At 45.3% G+C, this 27,463-nt stretch overlaps 1 protein-coding gene across 1 annotated transcript in view; it reads left to right on the plus strand.

Moving 5' to 3' along the window:
* Positions 1-27,463, plus strand: part of LOXL2 (lysyl oxidase like 2) — a 123,215-nt gene that overhangs the window by 37,627 nt on the left and 58,125 nt on the right. The window contains exons 4-5 of the mRNA XM_084803972.1: positions 15,708-15,919; positions 24,376-24,595. Of these exons, the coding sequence (XP_084660098.1) occupies positions 15,708-15,919; positions 24,376-24,595 (432 nt within the window). The remainder of the gene's footprint in view (positions 1-15,707; positions 15,920-24,375; positions 24,596-27,463) is intronic.

Below are 27,463 nucleotides of genomic sequence, written 5' to 3' on the forward strand. Positions count from 1 at the left end.
CCCAGTGCTAGAAAAAATGTGATGTATGTGCGGTATGAAAACAGAATGGAAGAGAGAAGGGAATTCTGCATCCAAAGTTTACGATATATATGCAGCCCAGTGAGAGGGCTGTTCTAGCAGCTGCCACTTAACACAGGCCCCTATGTCACATTTGAGATTGTGTCAGTCGAGACTCTTAAGTACATGCTTAAATGTGCTTAGTATGACATTCTTTGCATTCTTCAGGCTCTTGAAGGAATACTAGATTGCTGTGGCTGTCCAGGCCCATGGGAAAATTTAGATAGAAGACTGAGGGCACCCACTCCCCACCCAGAAAGTGTGGGAAAGTCTGCTGAAAGCAAAGGGTCAGAATGTGAAGATGTTAAGGAGAGGGACTGTAGCTTAGAGCCCATGCTCTGATGGTCCCAGGTTCGATCCCCGGTATCTCCAGTTAAAAGGGCCAGACAGCAAATAATACAAGAGACCCTCTACCTGAGACCCTGGAGAATTGTTGTCAGTCACAGTTGAGAATGACCGTGTTTGCACATCACGTTAAACCAGGGCTGCTCAATGTTTTTGGCCCCAAGGGCCACATTAGGCAAGGTGATAGGAGCCGCGCATATGCGCACGCAGCCACACACATGTGCATGCACATACACGTACACACGCATGCACACTCACACCCATACACTCATACACCCACATGAATGTGCATACACCCACAGTCATTCATGTTTCCTCCCCATATAAACACACACACACACACACACACTCTTCCTCACCACCACAAGCACTAACAACAGAAACTCCCCCGCTAGCGGCAACAAGCGAGACTTTGGGCGGAGTCCTCACGGGTCTGCGGGCTGCCCTGGAAGCAGCTGCGGGACGCTGGTTGTGCACCCCTGCACTGAACCATAGTTTAGCGTAATGTAAGTGAACAGGAACGAGTTGCCGTGCTTCCCCCTTCCTTCCTCTCGTGGGGATGGGAGGAGCGGGCACTGCTGGAAGTTAAGATGGCAACTTTAAGACACAGCCACCCGTGGGAGGGGGGACTTGTTTAATTGGGTACCCAGGGCAGGAATAGGAGATGGGCCCTGCTGGGGTGCTGTTTCAGGATGCCATGTGTTTGATACATTGCACTTGCTGGCCATGACTGAGTTTTGCTAAAGGAACCATTGGCTAAAAAGAACTAGAGTTTGAGAAACTGAACCAAAGAGTATTTGAGTAGCAGTCATCCTGTTTGGTCAGGGTTCAACATGTATGCTGTAGGAAATCTGGCCCTTTAGGTGAGAGATCATAACTCAAGATTTTAATGTCTGCTGCTGTCCAAGGATGAGATGTTGGCCAACAGTGTGTGTTCAATAGACTGGGACGTCAAGAAGTGAAGACGTGGTGCAAGAGTATGAGTTTGGGCTGCAGTTTGAATCCTTGAGTTTGGATTATGGTATAACTGAAGGGGCAAGTTAAAGGGGAGCAAAAGTTTCCAGATGAAATAAGCTAGTAAGTGATACACACACACACACACACACACACATATGTCCTCCCACTTTAAATGAATTTGGTGCAGGAAATCCTATTCAAAATTCTTCTCTGCGAACCCCAAATATTTTCCAGATATTCTCTGACTTCATTTTCACAGAATACTGGTACCTGTACTCGAAAACCATTGGCTTTGATCCAGATGTAGGCTTTCTTCACCCGGAGCTTTTATCCTGCTATTGAGATAGCTGACTCACAAAAGTTTGCGGGCAATTTAGATGACGCCGTAAACCTCCGGGGCGTCTCCTGCACTAAATGCCCTTTGTTCCATTTTTAAATAGATCGCAGATAATGAGCTATCAAATTACCCCGTTGTGTTCCGCTTGAGTTCCTTCCATGAAAAGAGGAAAAGTGTCGAGAAGAGGAGCGAGATCAATGAAAGATTCAGATATGGGGAGAACAGGGGCAAAAGGGGAGCGGAGAAAGGAAGAGTGTGAAAAAGGGAGTCGTTTTTAAATGCAGGATTTTAGGCTGGTGTAGAGATGCTCGTAGTCATACTTAGACTGGGTTTGGAAGATCACATAGGGAGAAGAAGCCATCGTGGCTTCTCCCTCTGCGCCCACTGCACGCACAACTGCCACTTGCCGATGCAGTGCGGGTTGGCATGTCATCTGAGTCCAGCACACAGCACAGCAGGAGTAGCTTTGTACTCACCCTAAAACCCATGACAGGCAGTAGAGGTTGTAGGGTGTGTACAAAGCCACCCATGCTGCCCTGAGTGCTGGATTCGAACAACTCACCATCCTGCGATGCATCATGGGGGATTATGCAAAGGGAAGTTGCGTGCATGGCATGCACAGGGGGGTGGGGAGAAGCCACGTTGGCTTCTTTTCCTGTTGCAATCATCCCAACACACCCTTAGAGTAGATTAATTGAAATCAATGATTAACTTAATTCCCAATGATTCCAGTGGGTCTACTTTAGGTATGATTAAGTCTGGATCCAACCCTATGACTTCAATCATTGATGTTAAGTATTTCCTCACTCAGGGGTGGGGAACCTATAGCCCTCCAGTTGTTGGACAACAATTCCCATCATCTTTGACCATGGTGGATGGGGGTTGGCATCCTCTCTGTTTGATAGATGACATGTAATGGTGCTTCATATTTCACCGTTTATGACATTTCATATTTGATATGACACCAAAACACTCAGAAATACCACCAGATCTAAAGCACTCGAATTCAGATCCTGACGCAAGCTTTTATATTCAAAATGCAAAACTGAGAATTACAAATTTGATGTTTGGGATTGAACATTAAAGTGGCAAACTTGGCAATTTCAGCCAGTTTTAAATTTGTTTCAGTTCTACTCTAGGGGCAGCAAGGTAATCAACCCTCCACCCCTAATATTTATTAGTGGTGTTTGTTCAGGCAGCCACTGAGTTGTCCAACCAGCAATGTAACACTGGGAACTTCCTTTATTTAGGAAAAGACTGGATTGTTTACGAAAGAATTGCTTAGAACTGGAAAGTGTAATAGAATTTTTTAAAGAAATGTTCTTTTAGAAATGTGCGGGGGGGGGTGTTTTTTGTTTGTTTGTTTTTATCATCTTGTTAGGGGCAATTACCACAGGGCCAAAAAAAGATGTGGTAAAATGTGCAAATATTTGGCAAAGCCAGCTACATTTACCAGGTAAAGGCTTGTCTGGAGTTTGGCCAAGAAACAGTGATAGTCCAGAGGTTGACTGCCAAGCTGAGTTAATGGAAGGAACCTTTAACTTGACTCACTTTGAGGAGTGGTGTGGCCCAGCGTTGATGCAAGCAAATTCCAAAGTGGCAGTTTATGGCAGGGCAAAGTAGGAAAGGGAGGATGGGAAATGAGGGCTTGAGAAGAATGATCCGGAAGTTTGAGACAGGAACATCCGTGGTTACTGGCAATCTGAGGTTACTGAAGGGCTGAGTCAGTCGGGGACGGGAGATCCCTCAGGAACAAAGAAAGTTAGAAAGGTTCCAGAACATCCCAGGGCTCCCTTGGCTGAATGGTTGAGGCCTATGGATTCAAAGACACTGGTGCCTGGTTCTGTGGGGGCTGGTATCTGACAGTGGTGGTGAAATATTGGTGGCTAAATATCAAGTTCAGAGCCAGGGGCAGAGTTAGGAACATAGGAAGCTGCCTTATACTGAGTCAGACCATTCGTCCATCTAGCCCAGTATTGTTAACACTGACTGGCAGTGGCTCTTGAGGGTTCCGAACAGGAGGTTTTCCAGCCCTACCTTGAGACGCTGGGGTTTGAACCTGAGACCTTCTGCATGCAAAGAATGTGCTCTACCACTAAACTCCAGCCCATAGCAAAGTGCTACCTCATAGAACCCCCCCCCCCGCCCCCGCAATTGTGGGCCCTTCTAGGGTTTGTAGAGATCCCAGGGGATTCACCTTTGTGGCAGCAGCAAGTCTTCACAGTAGCCATGTTTTTCTCCCACAATTCCTCTCAAGTTGAGTTGACATCCAGAACATTGTGGTGAAAAAACATGGCAGCCAACTTCCAAGGCATTGTTGATGGCATCTGCCAAAGATGCATCTGCCTGGATGCAGGTTTGCAAATCTGCAAAAATTTGCATCTGCAAAGATGCAGAGGCCTGGAGGTCATACGGGCATTTTGTTTTTAAAGAGGACCCATGCCAGGCATTCACGGCAGGCCCTGTTGGAGCATTTGGCCTCCACCACCTGCCCAAGGAATGCTGGGCCCTGATATTAGCCCTTATGTTTATCTAGTGATAGACCTTGAAGTAATTGTGATATCTGAAAGAATTTGTTATATGGCATCCATGTTTGTTTTCTGGCAAGGTTTGTATCTTTAAAAGCTGCCCAAGAGGCAGAAATTCAACAGGCAAAGCTTTCCCCACCGCTGCATTTCCATGGTAAGTAACTCTTTGCCTGTCAAGTTTCTGCCTGTTTTGCAGTTGTTAAAGGCACGACAGCCCTGCTGGAAATCAGGAAGCAAGCCTACCCAATCACTCCCTGTTTGACATGAGCGCATAAAATATGATGAAGGAAACTTCAACAGAAACTGTTCCAGCTATCAAGTCAAGTTTGTCTTTTATTTCCTTTGGCTTTATATGAGAACTGTTTCTTCCATTAGCCCAGCTCCAGTGCAATATAAAAGCTACCTTTTCTGATATTTAGACATTATGGGCAATGAAGATGATCAGGGGACTGGAAACAAAGCCCTGTGAGGAGAGACTGAAAGAACTGGGCATGCTTAGCCTTGAGAAGAGAAGACTGAGAGGAGATAGGATAGCGCTCTTCAAGTCCTTGAAAGGTTGTCACAGGGAGGAAGGCCAGGATCTCTTCTCATCATTCCAGAGTGCAGAACACGGAATAATGGGCTCAAGGTACAGGAAGCCAGATTCCGGCTGAACATCAGGAAAAACTTCCTGACTGTTAGAGCAATATGACAATGGAACCGTGACCTAGGGAGCTCTCTCACATTGGAGGCATTCAAGACGAAGCTGGACAGCCATCTGCCAGGGATGCTTTGACTTGGATTCCTGCATGGAGCATGGGGTTGAACTCGATGGCTTTATAAGCCCCTTCCAACCCTACTATTCTGTGATTCTGTGATTCTATCATCAGTGGCTCTGAATTTAAGTACCACCGGAAGAACATTAAAACGGAAGGAAATTATCTAAGCCTACTAAAGGCAATTGGAAATTCTTCAAAAAACAATTTTTCAGAGAGATATATGCAATGGTTATTTTAACCCATTGTGGTGGATGATCCAGATGACATGCATTCATGATTCCTTCTATTTCCAGTGTTTACGGCGCGAGTGCCATTACTTATGTAGCCAAAATAGCAGCACCCATGCACAAGAGGGGGGTATTAACAGACATGGGGGAACTCCACATTTTGCAGAAGTATGAAAAATCTTTAGGACCCTCCCCCCCCACACACACACACCCTGCTGCCTTATTAGTCACTATTTAGTCAATCAAAATGTTTTTATTCAGTTAATCTACCCCATGAATTGACTAAACATTGCACCCATAATAATAAAGTTAAACAGCTGGACATTTTGCTGTCCTTTTAAAATGGTGCACAAATTTTGCTGCCTTTGCCTAGTGATAGGGCCGGAACTGTTTTTATTCATCATTCCCCTTAGCACTCATTTGTTTTCCAGGATGAAGTACAGTCCTCAGTCTGGCAAAACACTCCTTAGATATCTCTTACACAATTGTTTTAGCCTGTGTAATATTACACAAACAGATATATTGGGCTATATTTTTTTTAAAGTTGTGAGCCTGCACAAACATTAGAAAGAAAGCCGGGGGGGGGGGGGAGAAGTGGTATGAAAACTTAGGGCAGCTTGTCTGGCGGATCTTACAATGCTGTTTTGTGCTGACCTGGTAAAGCTATTAAAAGACTGAAATATCCTCTGAGGATAAAAGCTATGATATATTACTTAAGAAATTGGTCATATGTGTCTTTAGTCAACACAGGATGAAAATCAGAACAAAAGAGGAATGGGTGTTGTTGTTTTTTATGCAGTTCACAAGCCAATCTAATTTTCCCCCTCTTCCTGTTTGCATGATAATATTTTAAGAACAAGAACTGGAGGTGCAACAAAAGCAAGGAAGAATCCCTAAAAGGGGAGGGGGGTATTCTTGGCTCTTATCTCAATAACTCCAGTGCCCATTGGCAAGTCGTTCTCAGGGGCAAAGTAAATGTGATGTCAGTAACCAGTACATGAGTTTGCCCTGTTTTCCAATTAAGTGGAGAGATCAGGGTTGCTTTCACACTAGCCATTTTCTCTGGAATTGCCATCCTCTGTTCACTCCCTTTTTACAGAGCATCCAGATGATATTGTAAAATTGTTGGATTCCAGTATTTTTTGTGTTCTTCTCCTGTGTTTTTTCAGACCTGATTCATGGTGATTTATTTATTTATTTGGAATAAAACTTTGCATTTGCAGCAGCATCCTGTCTAGTGTGGATAAGCAAAGACCTGCTGAGGCTTTTCAGGGACACTGTGCCTTAAATTAAAGCTTCTTCCTTGCTGCACGTTTTATGGCCTCCTGTTCAGCACAGCTTATAGCGAAATCCTATTCATGTTTAGACAGAAAAAAGTCCTCCAATTCCCAGCATTCCCCAGCCAGTATGCTTTTTTCTGTCTAAACCTGTATAGGATTGCACCCTTAATTAGCCATCCTCTGTTCCCCCTTATAAAAGAAAGAAAAGAAAAAAAGAATCAGAGAAAACCAGTAGCCTCTTCTGCCAGAGAGCAATGGGTGACTAATTAAGGGGCAGTTAGACACTAATCCTCCCAGCCCAGCTGAACAGGAAGCAATAAAATGGGCAGAATTTGCAAGGAGGAAACTTTTAATTAATGTTGGAAGGGACCTTTAGGGAACAGGACTTGCTTGTAAATAAACACTGTAGAAGGATTTTGGCCATGGAGAAAGGCATTGCTGGATAACATAGTATTATATTAAGTGCTGTGTGGAACCTCCATTTTAATTCCACTTCCAACTAATTGCAGAAAGGCAATGCCTCAGTAGCAAGCAGGCGTAGAAACAATCTTGAAGTGCAGCAGAAGCAGACGTGAAATTCTTTGGTTCTAACATCAGCAGCTCCAAGTGTCCACTGGTATCATTCTAGGAGCCAGCATTAGCTGGAACTGTTCATTCACATGTCTGCCTCATTCAGGTGTAATGTGGGAGGTGGCCTTGCACTGAGACCCAGACGAGCCTTAGTACAATTCAAGTGGCAACCAGCCGTAACGCGGTACAGCTCAGATGAAGTTGGGGAGAAGGAGGAGCAGGAGGTGGGGTGATGGACAGCCCGGCAGCTTGAGACCAGAGACCTTAGGACTGAAGAAAAGCTGATGCTGTTCTGCTTATGCTTTTCCTAGTAATAAGAGTTTGCTGTATGGCAGGGATGTGAAATCTCAGGCCCATTAGCCTAATCCAGACCTTGGAACCTCCTTGGGATATTCCAGGGTATAGGGCTTAGCCTCCAAGCCCCAAGCCCTGAAGAAATCCCCACTGTTATCTCATATCAGAGACTGGAGTTAACAGCAGGGATATGGATGTTGTGGGACTCATCCAGCGCTGGGAAGGCAGCTACTCTTTCCAGTGCTGATCAACTGGCTTTGCATGGTGTGCACAGCTTCCATGGGGACCAACGCACTGCCCCAAACCAGAAATTCAGCCAACTTTGGGGAGGACCAGAGTTCCGTGCCTCTTTCAGCATGAAGCAGTGACGGCGGGTGCTCATTGGGCTTGGTGGGGGAGAGAGCAGGGCAGATACTCTTTTGCAACTCCTTTGCTGAGGGAACTGCACTGGCTACCTATTTGCTACCTGGCCAGGTTTAAGATTTTGGTACTATTGTTCAAAGCCCTAAACAACTTGGGACCAGGATACCGGAGAGAGTGCCTTCTCCCTTACCACCCTGCCCGGGCGCTGAGGTCATCAGAGGGCATGCTCCTGGTAGTTCCCCATGGACCCATGGACTGACTGGAGTCCACCTGGAGAAGAGCTTTCAGTGTGGTGGCCCCCTTTCTTTGTAACTCCCTGCCCTTGGAAGTCAGGCAGGCGCCAATACTGTGCTACTTTTGGCACCTCCTGCAAACAGCTCTTTTCCAGGAAGCGTTCCGTGGTTGAACAGCCATGGATTTTACTGGCATTCTGTTTTAAAAGAACAATTTTAATAATGGTGTTTTAATTTTTAATTTTTTTTATTTTTTACTTCTTATGTTCACTGCTCCGGAATTTGTTTTAGATATGGAGCCGAATACTAATGCTGTAAATAAATAAAATTTTCTACTGAGATTGTCAGAGGGGAGCAGGAGAAGATCATGCGTAGCAATTGGCAGCTGCAGGCCATGCATTGGGGCAAATATACCTGGTTGTGGGGGGGCTTTCTCTGCCACAAGTGGGTGGGGGAGAGGAAGAGGGTGGCCAGCCCATTCGCCCCAAATATAGAACCATCTCTGGCACAAAGAAAGACAAAAGGGGGGGAGCAGGGCAATGATGTTGGTAGGTGTGGCCATGCCTTTTGATGTCATCCAGGCCATGGAGGATCTCGTGGGGGCACTTTGGCCCCCCACCCAATACTGTTCTGCCCCTTCTGCTGTAGAGATGTCCCAAGCAGAGTGCAGAGGTGATGAACCCTGACACGCTTTGAAGGAATCAGATTTATGCTTTAGCTTCACAGGGCTAAAGCACTGTTTACATTTCTGCAGCCAGAGGGCATTGATAGGGTTTATCTTATCCAGCTTTGGTTTGGCATGCTGGGGCTTAGGAATTTCTCTTTTTCATCCCATAGAACCTCAGATTCTCTTGGTCTTCAAAGATCACCGAATCTGAACACGTACCGCCAAGAAGGAGGGAGGAAAAAGTAGTGATTTAAATCTGGAAAATGTAGTTACATTTTAATGCCAGTGTTTATTCCAGAATCCATTTGAATTCAGTGACCTTAATGTTCAGCAGGGCTGATAGCTTGTTGTTTACATTCTGGGAAAACAGGGCAAATGCCATTTATAGCTAAGCGAACATATGGTACAAAAATTCAGGCCACCCACTTATGACCCATTTGCATGGCGATAAGCACATTGTGGGCAAAAAGTTTGTTTTTTCTTCATTTCCATTTTCTGCCTCCACGTGCTAGAAAAGTTGTTATGGAGAGAATGGACGCATGATGGAAACTTCAAATAATAAAACTATCACATAATCATTGGAAATGCCCCATGAAAAAATATGGGTCAGGTAAAACCGCCATTAGATGTTGGGAAAAGGGAGACAGGATGTGCCATGTTGAGTCCATTTTTCCACACTGAACTTTATATACAAACTGTCCAAACTTCCATATGTTGCAGAGTGCTTCAATGAGAAGGCCAGTGTGGTGTAGTGGTTAGAGCACTGGCCTAGGACTAGTCTGTGGAGATCTAGGGATATCTGGGGGTTGGGAGAGGCAAACTTCCAGCAATATCCACTGACATTGCTGTTTCTCTGCTGCTACTGCCAGCAGGAAAATGGCAATCTTCAAGCTGGGTCACTGGGGGTTGAGAGAGGGGAAAACTTCTCCCATCCTTCCGCAATTTACACCAAGATGCTTGTTTCTCCACCATTGCTAGCCGTGGAGAAACAGTAATCTCAGAAGCAGGGGTTTTGGTAGGTTGGGGGTGTCACTGGTAGTTGAAGACAGGCTTCACCTCTCCTATCTCTTACTGATCCAAGCCCAGTTGTTACTAACAGCATTTCCTCCCACCATGTCATTCAGCTGATGAGCTGGACTGTGGGAGAAAATTAATAGGGTCCCATTGGGTCTGCAGGCTGCATTGGGAGTGGCCAAGGCTCATGCATCCCTGTTTCAGAGACATCTGAGGGCAAAGCTGCCCAGTTCTAACTGGTTTGCCTTATGCAAGATGTCATAGCAACTGTAGCAGGCTTTCATGCAGCACAGCTGGGAAGAGAGCGTGTTTTTCTGTCTGCACATATTTCTGCAGCAAGAATTGTGTGCTCTTTAATAGCACATCAGTTTTCAAGCCTTAATGTGTAATATGGCAGGTTTTGCAAGGTAATCTGCTTACACTTTACCAAGGCCATCTGGTTGCTTGATTGCTCTTTAAGGCAACCTCAAGCACAATTAAATTATAATGGCTTCAGATGGTTGAGATCAGCTGATTTTAGTGGTGGCTCGAGATTTGCCAAGTTGCAGCATGGAAGAATTATCGATCGGGCTTCCTGATAACAAGGTCTGCACCAGACATAATGCAATATATTGGTCCCAGATTGTCCCAAAATGGGGACTGCTTGAGATGGGGGTGGATTACATCCCATATGGGTAAGATATTTTTAAGACTAGATGGCAGAAAGTGGTTTGGTAGTTAATCTGAAGATCCAGGAGGGCACATCCCATATGCCATGCTGGTGGTGATGTTACTTTATACTACCATCTCCTTTACCTCTTGAGCTGGAATCTTAAAGGTACACACGCTACACAAATATAATTGGCATTACCCAGAACAGTTTGGAGATTACAGGCTCCTTCACATGAAGCTTTTATCCTGCTATTGAGATGGCTCAGTCACGGAAGTTTGCAGGCTCTTTGCATGATGCCATGAACCTCCAAGCATCTCCTGCACTAAATGCCCTTTGTTCCATTTTTAAATAGATAGCAGATAATTGAGCTATCAAATTACCCTGTTGTGTTCTGCTTGAGTTCCCTCCGTGAAAAGAGGGAAAGCAAGAAGAGGAGCAAGAAGATATGGAAGACTCAGATACGGGGAGAAGAAGAGGGAAAGGGGAGGGGGAAAAGGAAGCGCATGAAAAAGGGAGTCGTCGTGATCCTGCATTTAAAACGGAAGCAGAAAGCCCCGTTTTAAACACAGGATTTTCGGCTGCTGTAGAGATGCTCTATAGGGGCCGCGGTGGCTTAGTGGTTAAGACACTGAACTGCAGAATGGAAGGTCGGCAGGTCAGCAGTTCGAGACCCGAGTGCCACGTGACAGAGTGAGCTCCTGTCTTCAGTCCCAGCTTCTGCCAACCTAGCAGTTCGAAAGCAAGAAATTGCAAGTAGATAAATAGGTACCGCCTCGGCGGGAAAGGTAACAGCGTTGCGTGCACCTTGGTGTTCAGTCATGCCGGCCACATGACCACGGAAGCGTCTTCGGACAGCGCTGGCTCTTCGGCTTAGAAACGGGGATGAGCACTGCACCCTAGAATCGGACACGACTGGTTGGGGACACCTTTACCTTTTTAGAGATGCTCTATAGCATCCATGATATGCATCTGCCCAGTTCACTGAGATTATCATCGGAGACCTGCTCTGGGTGCCCCCATTTTTGGCAGTTAAGCAGGAGGCTATCACAGACAGGGACTTTTCAGTGGTGGCACCATGACTTTGGAACACTCTCTCCAAGTATCTGCATGGCAGCTCACCCAGCACCTATTCTACTCTCCTCTAGGTGCCAGGTAACAACTCTTTTATCCTCTTGTACCTTCCCTGAGAGAATGGGGGTGGGTTTAACTCTTTCTGTTGGTTTTATTGTTGCTTACTGTTATTTATGGTTTTTATGGTTACTTTATGGTTTTGTACTTTTAATACAAGCCACTTCAGATAACTGATTGGAAGGGAGGGTTATAAATGGAACAAGTTACATAAATAGGTTAAAATGTAAATTAAAATAGGAGCATTACTAACACAACTGTGGGCAAGTGGTTTAACACTGAAGGTGACGTTGTAAATTTAACCCAAGCTGTAGCTGATTTACATATATTGTTACATATGATTGACGTATTTTGTATGTCATTCTCACAAATATCTTCAGTGCAGAACTGAAATCAGTGTACACATTAATGTATATTCTGCAACAATGGAACTCTGAACAGGTTACTCATAAATGCAGAAGAACGTAGAAATCATGACAGCTAGATGGAGAAATTGTGGAAGTCATAAATGCAATAATTTCTCTGACACTTTTTAGTATTGCAAAGTTTTTCAATAATCCTGTTTCATTCATCTTGTCAACGTGTTTTGGGGAAGTCGGTTGTTTATATTGCCTTTTACAGATGGCAAGCTAAAGAAACTAAGTAATAACTCATTCATGACCACCTACTCAGTTTATGGCTAACCTGGGATTTAACCTCAAATCTTGCAGGTTACATGCTAGAAAGGGCTGCCAGTGTATAGGAAAGCAATTAAATTGAGGTTGCCCTTTTATTGGTTCAATTGTTTCCAATCCTATAATTTCAAGTTTATCTGACAACTTCATATTTCTCTGAAATGGAAAGCTTCCATTCCTAAGTTTCTAGCATGAAGAATCAATGGGCCAAAGATTCCTCTGCATTGCATGTGACCCATGGAACTTACATTTCCTGCATTCCCTTTACAGATGGCTTGTGTCCAAGCCATGAAGCAATAGTGCTGCTCTATGCTAACCAGTACTTTGTTTAGATGACAATTCTGTGCACCAGGGGTGCTTCCAGATGAGGCTTTTATCACACCTTCAGCCTGTCTCATTCACAGAATTTTACAAGGGGGTATGGTGTTTCCAGACAGCATCATCTTCTACTTGTAACCCTCCCGCGTTTCCTACCAATTATTCCTTTTTTCTTACCACAGAAAATCTAAGAAAGAAAAGCCAGAATAGTTGCACAATGCCTTCTAACTGGTAGTGTTAGTGTTACAAAAACTGTGTTCTATCCCTGGTAGACTCATCCAATTTGTTTACCAGGAACAAGAGGAGGCAGAGATCTGGTCTAACACGATTTTATTCTGCAGAATAAGGCAACCTTTGGGGCTAATGCACCAACAAAGATGGCAATCAAGTAATGTGATCCAGAAGCTTATATACACAACCTATTTGGGGGTTGTCTTACGCCTGCTCTCTACTATCTTCATCCCAGAGTGCAGGACACGGAATAATAGGCTCAAGTTACAGGAAGCCAGATTCCGGCTGAACATCAGGAAAAACCTCCTGACTGTAAGAGCAATACGACAATGGAACCAATTACCTGGGGAGGTGGTGGGCTCTCCCATACTGGAGGCCTTCAAGACGAGGCTGGACAGCCATTTGTCGGGGATGCTCTGACTTGGATTCCTGCATTGAGTGGGGGGTTGGACTCGATGGCCTTGTAGGCCCCTTCCAACCCTACTGTTCTGTGATTCTTTGTCTAGCTGGCACAAACAACGCCCCTCAACACTCAAGCATGTGTAGAGAGACAGCAGAGTACTCCTGCATACTACATTCTTGACATTCCTGAGTCTCTGCTAAAGCTCTATATCTTTGCTAGCATGGTAGTTCTATACAGAGGTAGAACACACACAAAAATCTAGCTACATAGAACAACTTAAGCTAAGCTAAACATATTAAAGCTTAAATTTCTATAACTTTAGAAGCCCTCCATCTGGGAGCACCCCAAATGTCAAAAATACCATTGAAACCTGGTACCAGGTGAAATTATTCCTGTTGATGGCAAATGGGCACAGTGAAACTGTAGACTGTTCAAAAATACAACTGACTTCTAACAGTAGGTGTGTGTGTGTGTGTGTGTGTGTGTGTATCCCTCATCCTACACTTTCCCCCTTCTGAGGTATTACATTTATGAATGGGATTATTACAACTATGATGTAATAATAAAGGGAAACAACCTCTTCTGAAAACTTTATATAAACTTCCAGTCGTCCGTCCGTCCGTCCGTCCGTCCATCTTTCTTTCTTTCTTTCTTTCTTTCTTTCTTTCTTTCTTTCTTTCTTTCTGCCTTCCCCTTTTAGCTGCCTGTTACAGCTAAAGAGCTTTTCTTCCAAGTCCCCTTGAGCCTCTCTGGGCCAAAGTTTCTGTGAGGTTTGTCCTGCTGCTGCCCTCACGTAGGCCCAACATGTGAAAATAAGTCTGTTTTGCAACTCATACCTCATTTCTTCCGTTGAAAGGGAAATCCAGGCCATACTCCTGAGAGGGATTGAATTCACAGAAGTGAACATAGAAGTCTTAAAAAACCATTAGATGAATCCATTCATCTTTATCTTCTGGCAGACATAACAATTACTAAAGGCAAAAACAAGCAGTGCAATTATAGCCAGAAATTTTTATTTAGCCTTTCATTTGTGTCCTTGACCTTAGAGTGACATTAGGGGTTACTCTAGTTAATTTTCACAACAATCTTGTAAGGTTGATTAGGCTGAGAGAGAGAGAGAGAGAGAGAGAGAGAGAGAGAGAGAGAGACTGGGCCAAGGTTACTGGCCAAGAGCATCCCTAGGGCTGAAGTTACAAGACCACCAGCCCCACTGTTATGTCTCATGCGAGATGAATGGCCGTACTGAGGGAGCTGGGGAGAAACAGGAAGTGGATCACACTTGAAAGCAGTGTTTAAAGTAAGGGTGGACAGCACATGGGTCGAATGTCCCGCCCTAACCATTTTTGTGGGGCCTGCCCCAGCCCCCAGCTACACAAACACACACACACACACACACACCGCTGCCACCCCCCACCCCCTGAGAGCTACTGCCGCTGAATTTGCTGCTGAGGCAGCACAAAAAGCTGCAATTTTCCCTTTTAAAAAGGCACACGAAGTTCCTGCACCTTGTTGGAAAGCAGAATCGTGCTCCCGGAAGGCCATGCTTTAAAAGGCAATTGCCACTTTTTTTTGCCACTGCCGCGTCACCAGATTTTGGTGGCGAAATCGTTGGTGCGACAGCAGCAGGTACATCTCAGGCCACTGTCTTTCTAAAGCTCCTCAGAACTTTGGGGCTGGCTTGTTGAGCAGTTGGGGGTGTGGTTGTGATTGAAAAGGGGGCCTCAAATTAATCTCACAGCACAGAAGTTTCCAAGGTGGCAATTTGGATCCTGGGCCGTGTTTCAATGACAACGGAAGGAGAAGGGAGGAGTGGCTTACCCGCATTTTTCTAGGAGCCGATTTTGGTGTGGGCAGGGATCCACAAAGGTGTGCATTGCCCCATTTTAAGTTGCTTCACATAACATACTTCCTGGTAGGGTGAGGGGTTTGAAGTGAGCGTCATGAGTGGCAGGGGCTGCTCTACCAGTGAGAGAGGCTCTCCCCCCCCCCCCGTTTTTCCGTAATGGAGAGGGGAAGTACTTACTTCCTATATGCACATTTGGCAGACAAGCCTCACAAAGAGCTCCAAATTTTCTAAAGCATTGCTGCACTTGAGCACTGTAACAGAGGGGGGAAGTAATTACTTCCTATGTGCGCATTTGGCAGACAAGCCTCCTTGAGCACAATGGGTGTTACTTCTGAGTAGACACTACTTGAGTTATGCTGGGAAACACAGGGGCAGGAGACAGGAAATGCCCCTTGACCAGGGTCACAGTGAAAGGCACACCCCTGGGCAGGGCTAGCATTCCCGAGGTCAATGCAGGGCTTGGGGGGGCACACAGCAACTATACTGCTGAGAACCCGACGTGAGGAAAAGAATCGGACTTTGAGCAGTCTCAAGAAATCCAGTTTTTCCCTGATAAGCTCCAGGGTGGCTGCTGGATGGCCACGACATCATTCATCCCTAACAACCTCAACACGCAGCCGGCTCAGAGTAAATCACTAGTAGAAAAAGGCCCCGCTAGAAGAGTTGAGTTGTTTTTGGCACTAATGCATTTTAAAAAATAATAATAATCTATATAACAGATGTTTGATCTGTCATCAATTTTATCTTTGTTTTATATCTTTGTTGAGCCCAATAGCTAAGCAACAAATTCACATATAACCAATACCACTCCCTCTCCCTTCCTAGAATGCGAACATCCAAGTGGAAGATGTCCGGATACGACCCATCCTTTCTGCCTTCCGCAAGCGCATCCCTGTCACAGAGGGTTATGTGGAGGTAAAAGAAAGAGGTACCTGGAAGCAGATCTGTGACAAAAACTGGAACACAAAAAATGCCCATGTTATCTGTGGCATGTTTGGATTTCCGGCAGAGAAGAAATACAATGCCAGAGTCTACAAGTAAGTGAGGGCTTTACAAAGGGTTGATTGTGTCCTTGAACCTTATGGGTGGATCAGGTTTTCTTAAACACACATACAGCCCTGTTTAGAACTGCAGGTTTCCAAACTGGAGTTGGAAAAACCCAGACAAATAGCTTCAATGTTGTTGTTTATTCCTTGTCAATGTCTAAAATGGTTCACTGCTTACTTTAATTTCCTCCACAGTGTTGAACCAATAAAGCCCTTAGGCAGCTGTAGAACAGCTTATGTTGAGAAATAGTTTGTATTGTTTTTCCTATCCAAAGACCATAATCCATGGAGTAACCATGAGGGGGGCAGGGTGGGGGGGAGGTCTGAAGGCACAATGTTTGTGGGTTTTATGTTTGTTCTTCTGGCTTGCATGGATGCTGTTTCCCAGAGCTCCTGCCTGCAGGATTCCACTCGCTATGTTCCATGTTCTTCATTAGTGAGAAACTACCAAACAAAGAAAAACAGGTTCATAGACTGAAATAATGTAAAGCCACACTGCAGAGCTACTTTTTTAAAGTCCAGATTGGCACTCTCTCTCTGTCTCTCTCTCTCTCTCTTTCTGGCTTCAGGATATAAATGCTTCCAGGTGGCCTGGTGTTTTCTGCACATGGGGACAAAAGATCAAATGTTTATGCCAATGTTCTTTCCCTCTCTGGGTCTCTAAAATCCACTGTTTACATCTGTCTGCTGCACTGCACACACACAAAAATTAGCCACAAGAAGGGCTAAGAGATTGCTTTGCCTAAACTTGCTTCTGTTGGACATGGCACTGATTCAGTTGAGTTGGTGCCATGTCAACATATATCTGGGTATCTGCTCCTTAACTAGAATTGTATCTTGTGTCTGCACTCCTGCCTGCAGACAGTGGTTTCCAAACATTGAGACTCAGCAGTGACCTAGTCTGGCATCCCATTTCACATACTACACTAATCGACTGGATGCTTCTGGAAAACTCACAAGAAGGGCGTGAAGATAATAGTCCATCCTTTCCCAACCTGCCTTCCTCCAGATGTATTGGACTACAGCTCCCATCATGCCCAGCCATGAAAGGGAAAAGGAAGGTTGGGAAAGGCTGCAATAGTCTTTCCCTGCTGTTACCCCACAGCTCCACCTCAGAAGCCAGACTGGACAATTTAAAGGGGGAAAAGATTCTCCACATCTATGCATGTGCAGGATAGATTCATTTATATCCTCCTCTTCAACCCCAAAGGGTTCCCAGTAACAATGAAAGACAACCACCAGCGGAGGCTGGTGGCTCCCATGTCATTCGGGTGGTGAATCTGCTCCAGGCTTCAGTCAGAACCAGACAGAACTCTAAAGGAGCTATCCGAGGTTCAGAAGCACCTTGGATAGCTCCTTCAGAGTTCTGAATGAAACTCAGAGTGGATGCACCGCCCCACTGTCATCGGAGCCACCAGCCTTCACTGACAACCCCTTAAAACAACCAGTAACCCATAATAAAATATTAAAACCCCAGAACATAACAGAGATGCTAAAACCACATAAGACGGTGATAAGTTAACAAACACATCACAGCAGTTAAAAGGCCTGGGCAAATAACAAGGTCTTCACCTGGCACCCAAAATATCAGAAAGTATCTGGGGAAGGTATTCCAGTGACAGGACACCACCCAGGGCCAGTGTCAAGGGTAGACATGGGCAGGCACCTGTGGGGGGGCCCCGCCCCCGCGGGGGCCCATTGACAAGAGCCCCCTGGACTTGCTCCTTCCCTTCATCATTGCAACCTGCCTGTCCACCTGCTTTTACTCTGGCCCAGACAACGGTGGCGATGAGAAGGAAAAGCAGCTGATGCCAATGCCTGCTTCCTCCCTAGATCTCAGCCTGTCAAGCAAATAAGTGGAAGCGATGAGCAATAGCAGCTGGTGACAATGGCGGGGAGAAAGTAGACTCACTGAGAGAGGAGGACAGTAGAAGGGCCCCCCAAAATCTGGAGTTAGCACTGGCACCACCCACTGAGAACACCCTATCCCCGGATCACTGCCTGCCACACCTCAAATGACCTGAGGATTCAGAAAAGGGCCTCCAAAGAGGATGTAAGGGTCCAGGAAGGTTCAGTTGGCAGCAGACAGTCCTTGAAGTATACTAGTTCCAAACTGACAACTCTGTGTTCCTCAGAACATTAAGGGAGGGGGGCTGAGCCCCCCCATTACCAATCTTCCTTTGCAACAGGCGATGTTGGCTGTGTGCTGACCTTCTAGGGCAGCAGCAACAGGCCTGACCCGTGCCCCATGTCAGACACTGTGTGCACTGAAATATGACCCAGAATCTTCTGCAATATGCTGTGGCTTCATGGCAGCTATGGAAGGCTTCTTGGGCAGATGTGGAAAAGAGCTCTCCAAAAGCAGAAAAGCTTGAAAGCCATTTCTCTAGGGGTGTGGGTTATGGGCTTCCTTGAGGGCTGGAGCCAAAGCTACTCACACAGTTTCCAGGGAGAGGCGTATAAAGCATCCCATGGTGGGATTCCAAATGTTGTTACTCAGCCAGCAGCACCCTCTTTCCCCAGGGTGCTCCATAATACGCTCGCTGCTTTAAAGGAAAAGCAAAGATTCCACACTTTCTCACCGGTCACTTGGATCCAGTCCTTTTTACACGTGACCTCAGAGCCTTGTTAGCATGCTTCTCGTTTCTCTGGTTTCACTCTGCATAATGTAGTAATGAATAGCCTTCTCCCCAAGGGTGGGGCCTTCAATTCACACTGTGGTTCCACAGCTGGGAACCCATTTTCCAGATCGGGTCTCTATTCCAATGAGCTGACTCTGTAGTTCTGTAGGCAGTGGTTTAAAAGGAACCCTCCCCCAACAGCTGTCTTTCCCACAGAACCCAGAATTTTCATTCCCAAACCCAACCAAAGCTGAGGTAACCCACGTGAGACTGCTTCCCTTCATGATGGTGGGAGGCAAAATGATTCACAGATGGCTCTTTGGCTAAAGAAAACAACTTAGTTCATCGTTCTTCTTGCTGCCAGACTCTTGCCTTGGAATGTCATTTTGTTTCTGCATTCGACAGTGCAGTTTATATTAAAGGAAAGGCAAATTTAACAACTCTGGGAGCTTCCTTTCCTACTGAGATTTCCTTGTTGAGCTCTATCAGGCCTTCTGCTAACTCCGCTAGTATTGTACACTGCTGGGAGGCCTGCAAGTCAGTAGTCCATCCTGCCCCAACTGGTTGCTTTCCCGATGTGTTGGACTACACCTCCCATCATCTCTAGCCCATCTAGCCCAGCATCCTGTTTCACACACTAGTCAAGCGGATGTTTGAGGGAGCCCATAGTAGAGCATGAAAGCAGTAGTCCACCCTGCCTCAGCCTTGGGCCCTCCAGATGTAGTAGGCCCATAGTAGGGCCCTACAACAGCCAGCAGGGCCATTGATCATGTTGGCTGGAGATGGTGGCAGTTGTAGTCCAACACATCTGGATAATAGCAGGTTGAGGAAGCTGCAATAGTACTTATTTATTTATTACAGTTATATCTTGCCTTTTTTCCTCTTGCAAGGAACCCAAGGTGGCTTACATGGCTGTCCTGCTCCTTCTCTCCATTTTATCCTCACAACAGCCCTGTGAGGTAGTTTAGATGGAGAATCAGTGACTGGCCCAAAGTCACCCAGTGAGCTTCATGGCAGAGTGGGGACTAGAACCCGGATCTCCCAAGTCCCAGTCCAGCCCTCCAGCCGTTACACCACGCTGGCTCTCACTCCTTCCCTGCTGTTGCTCCACAGTATTCAAAAGTATACCACCTCTGAACTTTGAAGTCCATTTTAGCATAGCTGATAGCAATGGATAGATCCATCTCCATGAACTTGTAGTTGAATGTCTAGCACAGGGTCGGCAACCTGGTCCCTTCCAGATGTTTTGGACTACCACTCCCATAACCCTCACTCATCATGGCCAATGGCTCAGGATTGTGGGAGCTATAGTCCAAAATATCTGGAAGGCACCAGGTTGTCTACCCTATGCCTCAAATCCTTACTGTCTGGTCAGACGTATCTCCAAAGTAAAATGTAAAGACTGGTCTAAGAACATTGCCACCCAAGCAGGTGCATCACGCAGTTCTCTGAGGGATGCTCCAAGAGGTTGTCAATTCACACAATTAGGGTGCAATCCTATGCATGTTTAGACAGAGAAAAGGCCTACAACTCCCAGCATCCCCCAGGCCTACAACTCCCAGCATTCCCCAGCCAGCATTGCTAGCTGGGGCATGCTAGGAGTTGTAGGCTGGGGAATGCTGGGAGTTGTAGGCCTTTTCTCTTTAAACATGCATAGGATTGCGCCCTTAATAACTAATGTAAGTAGAAGACTCCTTTAAAAAAAATGATGATGTATCGGGGGCGGGGTCCTCAAAACATTACACTACAACCCAGCATTCCAAGATCTTCCTGACTTCATTACTATACATGAAGAAGAAGTCCTCCAAACCATATTTGAGTATCTCAGATCTTCATCTTGAATCAATTCCTCTGCTTTTATATACTACTGAATGCCAAATGTTACTAACAGGCTGACATTTTATGGAATTTTGTTTTGGTCTGACGTCAGTGCTACTTATTTAGTCGTTTCTCTTAACTTTTGTAGCCACTCAGTTTCAGGCAGCATGGACAGTGTTTTCTTTATGTTCATCTGACAGCTACCAAAAGATCCAAGAAAAGCTCAAGCAGTGATTCTGGTTCTACATATTTAGGTTGCCTTTACATTAAAGAAAAATCTTGTAGTCCCCCCTATGTGGAGCCTTTCTGCATTTACGGCAGTGACCATGTGATGCTGAGGGGAAGCTTTTGATTTTCAAGGTTCCATAGAACTCCATGAAACAGCGCCATCTAGTTTCTGTTTTAATAGCATAACATCCCGACTTAAATAGATGGCTCATTATTTCCATATATTTTTGAGGTGGAATAACCAGGGTGTGCCCAGGAGGTTCCAAACGTCATCTAAATGACCTGCAAACTTCCATGTGTGAGCAATCTCAACAGCAAGATAAAAGTTCCATGTGAAAAAGCCCTTAAAGTAATTCAAAGCCATCTCCATAGATCAAGGTCACAATTCTACATCTGCAAATAGAGCAGATGACTATGAGTGAAGAAATCAGCCAAACGTCATTCTTATTATCTAATTATTTATGCAGCAGCCTCAATTCTAGCTTGAGCTGGCAAAGGGCAGTGCAGTGACTAGAATGTTGGACTTTGACATAAGAAAGGGAGAGACACAACATGTCCCCAAACAGCATAAGACCACCAGTTCAAGATTTTCCCGGTGTTTCTTTTCCCAGCACCAGGGAAAAAATCCATTTCCCCCCAGCTACTGTGAAGTTTGCAGGTAAGCACAGAGGGAACACAGACATCTGAGCAGGATAGCAGGTGATGTCATTGTCCCTGCTAATAAAAAAAAAAAAGTCCCAGAGCTTTGACTCTGGCCTCCACTACACCGCTGGACCTGAAAGCTCTGTCCACTAAACACGGGGTTTTATCCCATCCTGCCTGCAAGGAGCTCAAGTATATAATTCCCATGTTATCTTCCCAGCAACCCTGGCCAAGAAGGCTATCAATGGCTACTAGTCCTGATGGATATATGTTTGAAATGGGCAACAGCACTTGTTAGTTAATTGTTTGGGCCAGTGGGAGGTGATAGTTATGATAGTTTTGTCCTTGCTGACTCTGGTAAATAAGGGGTTAACTTGCTTAACCTGTCTTAAATTGCCCCTTTTCTGCTCCTATATCTTGACCATTTCCCTTCTTATGTCTCCTCCTCCCTTTTTTCTCCTCCCTCTGCGATGGGGTGCTGTTTTATTTCACAACAGCTGAGATTACTATGAATGTTCCTTTTTTTTACCTTGAATAAAGTTTTTTATCCCTCTTCTTTTTCACCGTGAATATAAGTTTTAACAGACTGTTTATTGCAACTGCTGTCTGCACATTTATCAAACTATTCCCAGTATTCCTACACTATATGCTACCTCCAGTATCAGAGGCAGTACGCCTATGTATACCAGTTGCTGGGGATCATGGTCAGGAGGGTGCTGTTGCACTCATGTCCTGCTTGTGGGTTCCCAGTCAACAGCTGGTTGGCCACTATGTGAACAGAATGCTGAACTAGGTGGATCCTTGGTCTGATCCAGCAGGGCTTTTCTTATAACATTTTCTTATGTTAATCCTGTAAGGTAGACTAGGCTGAGAAAAGAGTGACTGGCCCCAAATCACTCAGCTTGATGGCCGAGATGATACTTGAACCCAGGTGTCCCGAGTGCAAAACACCAATTACTACACATTCTGCACCTCACTGGCTCAGATGTGTGGTGATAAGCTGTGCTTACTTACCAGTGAGAGAAATGCACTCTGCACATGCTCAGATGTACTCTGATGCACTCTGCACATGCTCAGATGTACTCTGATATGTACTTCTGACTCCACATGTTCCAAAGCTGATTTTGTATACAGGCTTCAAATTAACCCCATCTCCCTCTCTTCCATAGCAAGCATTTGATTATTGTTAACGGGCCCACAAGAATTCTTTCCCTTCTCCCAGGCCAGGGGAAATATGCCGAGATTTTGCAGGATTAGAGTTATCTCTTCTTCAAATGGATTCTGTTAATCTTTCCAGCCTTCCAGTAGTGTTGAAAGCCCAGTTTTTCTGCTCAGACACAGCAGCTTCACTTCGGAGGCCTGACTTGTGTTCTGACTCGTGGAAGGCAGATGCTTCCTTTCCTCGTGGCCTTATCTGCACTCGGCAAAGTTGCTGGAACCATTCTCACCAAGGGCCACAAGCAACTGGAGAGCTTTAGACACAAATGCCTGGTTGAGCTCTCCTTCCTTTGCCGCAGTAGACTTCCTCTTGGCTCCGATCCCTGGGCTTTAGGTTTTTAACACCAAAGCCTTGAAAGGCTTTGTTCCAAGCTGGCAGATAATCCAGGAGAAAAGATAAAGGAACTACTCATTCCCCTAAGCAGGCTACAGCCTCATATGCAGAGGAGAGAGTACTGTGTCAAGTACTGGTTAAAGTGTCAGCCTCAGGCTGAGGAGACCCAAGTTCAAATCCTCTTTCAGCCATGATGCTCCTTGGATGACTTTGAGCCAGCCACTATCTCTCAACCTAACCAACTTTGTAGGGTTGTTGTGAGGATAAAAATCAGGGTGGGGGGGAAGAGGGGGAGAGAGAGAATAATCTATGCTGCCCTGAGGAAGAGTGGGATATAAATGTTATAAATAAATGAAAGTTAACATGAGGGAGACACACCAAAGGATAGCAATATTATTATTTGATATTTATTTATTACCACATTTGTATCTCACCTTTCCATAGAGATCACCATTTTACCACACACTTGTTATAGAGGTGTGGTAAACATTCTCGCGATTTGGTAGGATGAAACAGATGACTCAGTTATACCATAATGGGAGAGCTCATTTTCGGGTAGTTTAGTCTTTGGTATGGTGTGTGTGTGTTGGCGTTTAGGGCCTTAGACAGTTGTTAAGAGATGTTCAGAGTACACAAGAGTGTCCCTTTTGCCATGTGCAAAATATCTATCTTGGCTGCTGTCAGGAGCTGTCCCTTTTCAGCATGTAACTCCTTTGCTGAGGGAACTGCACTGGCTGCCTATCTGCTACCAGGCCAGGTTTAAGGTATTGTTATTCGTGTATAAAGACCTAAACAACTTCTTAGAACCTGCCCATATCTTCCATCCAAGATTTAGTTGTGTGACTTCACCTGACCTGGATGTGAGGAGAGTGTCAATGACACTGCTTCACCGCTGTTTCAACCAAACTGAATAAACCTACTGTTTTGCCAATTGTTTTGTCAATATGCAGGGGTACTTTTCAGATATTCAGAGACAATGAACACACCGATTGGTGAAGGAAAGGAGTCTATTTAGCTAGTACAGGCTAATAAAGCAAGAAAAACAAGCCAATACATTCAAAGCATAAAGTATATGTTCCTTCAGTCGCTGGAAACCCCATACTCTTGTCTTAAGATCAGCAAATCAGATAAGAGCAGTGATGAACGGCTCCAAAGGCCTGGCCCATGTTGACTTGACCCACGGAGATGTTCTGAGTCTCAAACCTCCCTCAGAGATTGATATACACTTAGTGGGCTTTCCCTACCCCCCACTGGGAGGGACGAACTAGCCTCCATCATTGGCAGCCAGCCAAGCCAGATGGTCTACAGCTGACCTTGGGCCTCTTCACTTAAGGTAAGCTAAAAGTTGGAATGAATGAGTACTATTGAAGAGGCATTACATAGAAGACCCACTAGGCCTGGAAGAGAAAACCAGGCACAGACGTAAGCTAGGCTCTCATGTGCATTTGGGGCATGGAAGAGAACAATTGCGATGCGCCGCTAGCTCCTCGATATACAGCAGCCTTCCGCATTTCCACTACACCTTCCTTTTTGTTATCTTCATCTGTGGCTTTCAGCGGTTGTGATGTTCCTTCTTTTCCTTCAAGGATGACAGCGAGCCGAAGGAAGCACAGATATTGGGCTTATTCTATGGACTGCACAGGCACCGAGGCGCACGTCTCCAGCTGCAAACTGGGCGATCGCATCAGCGCAACTCGTGGGAACGTTACATGTGAGAACGGGATGCCTGTGGTGGTGAGCTGCAGCCCCGGGCGTGCCTTTGCCCCCAGCAGCAACAGCGGCTTCAGCAAAGCTTTCCAGACAGAGGTAAGAGAAAGAAATCGGTTTGGTTTTTGAAGAGGGAGTATGAGTTTTATGGAGCGTACGATGAGCTGTGAATGTTCACGCAAACTCCTGGCTCACCTCCTGATCAAACAATGGCCAGCCCACATTCAGCTTCTGTCCTGATTTTATTTTATTATTTATTATTAAATTTATTAATCGCCCATCTGGCTGGTCACCCAGCCACTCTGGGCGATGTACAGCGTATAATAAAACAATTTAAAACAATAAAATTCTACAATAAAAACGTTTTCTAAAATACCCTAACCCACCCCAAATGCCTGCCTGAACAACCACGTTTTTAATGCGCGGCGGAAGCTCATTAAAGAGGGGGCATGGCGGAGTTCCCTAGGGAGGGAGTTCCACAGAGTGGGGGCCACCACAGAGAAGGGCCTCCTGATTCTCTTCAGCCATCTCCATGGCATTAAGTTCAGCCATCTCCATGGCGCAAAGGTCTATGGGGCTCTCATCTAGTCATTAAATGTATATCCCACCTTTCCTCCAATGAGCTCAGGGTGGTGTATCTGACTTCTCAACAATCCTGTGAGGTAGGCTAGGTTTAGAGAATTAGTCCAAGGTCATCCAGTGAGCCTCCTGCGGATTTGTACCTAGGTCTCTCTGATCCTAGTCAGACAGTCTAACCATTAAATTATACTGCCTCTTTTCTCACGGGAGAGGTGCCAGCCAGGTTCTCCAGCCTGCGGGGCTAAACTCTCCCCAAGTTCCTGGGAAGACGATCTCATGGTTTACGGAGACCTGCTCCCAGAATTGCCTGCTGAGGAAATGGGCCACTGCTGTCCTGATGACTTACAATGCAGCATGTAAACCTAAATTGGTTTATCATGTTGAGCCTTCACACTCAAGGAGGGTTTCAGGATTGCAGATGGGAGGGGGGGTGGATTTCTAGCAGAAAACTCCTAGTCCCCTCATCACAAAATATCAGCATTCAGATTCCATGGGGAAAGCCATTATAGTTAAACAGGATTGAAACAGCATAGAATAGCTGCACCCACACTATTACAGTGTTGTGCATGTACCGCTTAGCCTCATTTCTTTCACAGTGAATATGAGCAAAGGTTTGCACCATCAGGAGCCATGTTCCATTAGGGTAAACTAGCCTAGCATGACTCATTACAACTTATCATGAATTCCTTGTGCATATTTGGGCATATTATTTACTGAGCTGTGAACAAACACAAATTGGCTGAAATCCAGTTGAGGGGATAAGACCCCAGCCCTGGACAACACAATGTTCTTGTTCGGCTTGGATTGTACACCCACAGTGTGAACCCACCTTCACAACTTGCCTTTTCATGCAAGCATAGCAGCAAGTATAATGCTGGTTCAGCCCCCAGTTTTGTTCCTCCTCTCATGTTTCAGATGGGGTGTGTGTGTGAGAGAGTGTGAGTGTGTGTGTCTGTGAGAGAGAAAGAGAGAGAGAGAGAGAGAGAGAGAGAGAGAGAGACTGATTAACAGCACAGCTACTGATTACAGCAGAAGCCAAAACGTTTAACTTAAAATATATTTTTAATACTCGGTTGTTAGTCTTTCTATCTTTTTTATACTTTTTACCTTAAGACTGACTGCATCCATAGTGGATCCAGAGCCTCCCTGATACTTTGCTGTTGTGCTGCTTTACACCAACCCCCCCCTCTCCCTCCCTCCCTCCCTCTCTCTCTCTCTCTCTCTCTACACACACACACACACACACACACACACACACAGAGTAAGTGGCACATATCCATTTATAGGTTCATCTTTTCCCTTACCTCCAACCAATTCACTAATGTTTTCTTTAAACCTGCAAAACTGCTCTGGAAATTAAAGGGGGGTTGATGGTGTTACTGGCACTAGCCAATAACAGCCCAACACAACTAGCTTTCCCCCCACAATTCAAAGTGAACCATGCCCCACAATACAACAACAACCCTGCAGGTCATATTTTTCCAGAGTTGATTTTCCCAGAACATAAAAATGTGTGTTTGTTTGGAGAGCAGCAAAGTTGTTTTTCAAGCCACCTCTACCACTCTTAAAATGTTGCATCTGCCTCCAGCCTCAGTTGCTTAGAGCAGTGTGTTTACTGGAACAATGCTAACATTCTTATTCTGCAGGGCCTCGTTTATATAGCTTTCCTCCTGTTTTGACTCAGGATGTTTTTTGGCTAAGGATAGTGCGAGCTTCATTTATTGCTGGAAGTGGTGAAACTCTTGGCAAAAGATATGCCACATTCTTGTTCTGAATTGTTTCGTTCAAGCCAGTTGACTGTTTATGGCTGGCTTGGTTGAACTTGCTACTCCATGTTCCTTTCAAACTGCTGGTTATTCTTATTATATAAATGTTAAATGGGGACAATTGTGCATCAGAATCCCTTTGCTTTACATAACAGCGGCTTGTAACTGATAAACTGCTCACGGGTATATCCAGTACAGTCAAGGGGTTTTGTTTATTTTTAATTTAGAAGATTGTTTGACGCTGGTGACAATGGCCAAGTTAGCACCATTCCTGCAGACTGCAGATCTGTGCTCTTGTTTAAAAAGCTGTAAACTGTCATGCTTGACTTCTTATGTAAGTACTAGAGATGGAAATCACCACACAGGAAAACTGATACTATGTAGATTACAGACAGACATAGCTGGATCAGTGAGCCTGCTGTAGATCCACATTCACTCCCTTTTGTATTGTTTTACAAGCTTCCAAGCTGAACTGAGCTCAAGAGCAATCAGTTCTTCCAGGTTCTGAGAGAAACCGGCTGTGCAGAGCGCTGATTGGCTGGTGCTTGTGACAATAGTAAAGCTATCTCCCTCCCACCTCCCCATCTGGCTCTGCAGAGAGTTTATTGGCTGCCCCTTTGGG

The sequence above is a fragment of the Heloderma suspectum genome, chromosome 6 (genome assembly GCF_057233095.1).
Source record: "Heloderma suspectum isolate Gila_16-S chromosome 6, 16-S_ref, whole genome shotgun sequence".
NCBI lineage: Eukaryota > Metazoa > Chordata > Lepidosauria > Squamata > Helodermatidae > Heloderma > Heloderma suspectum.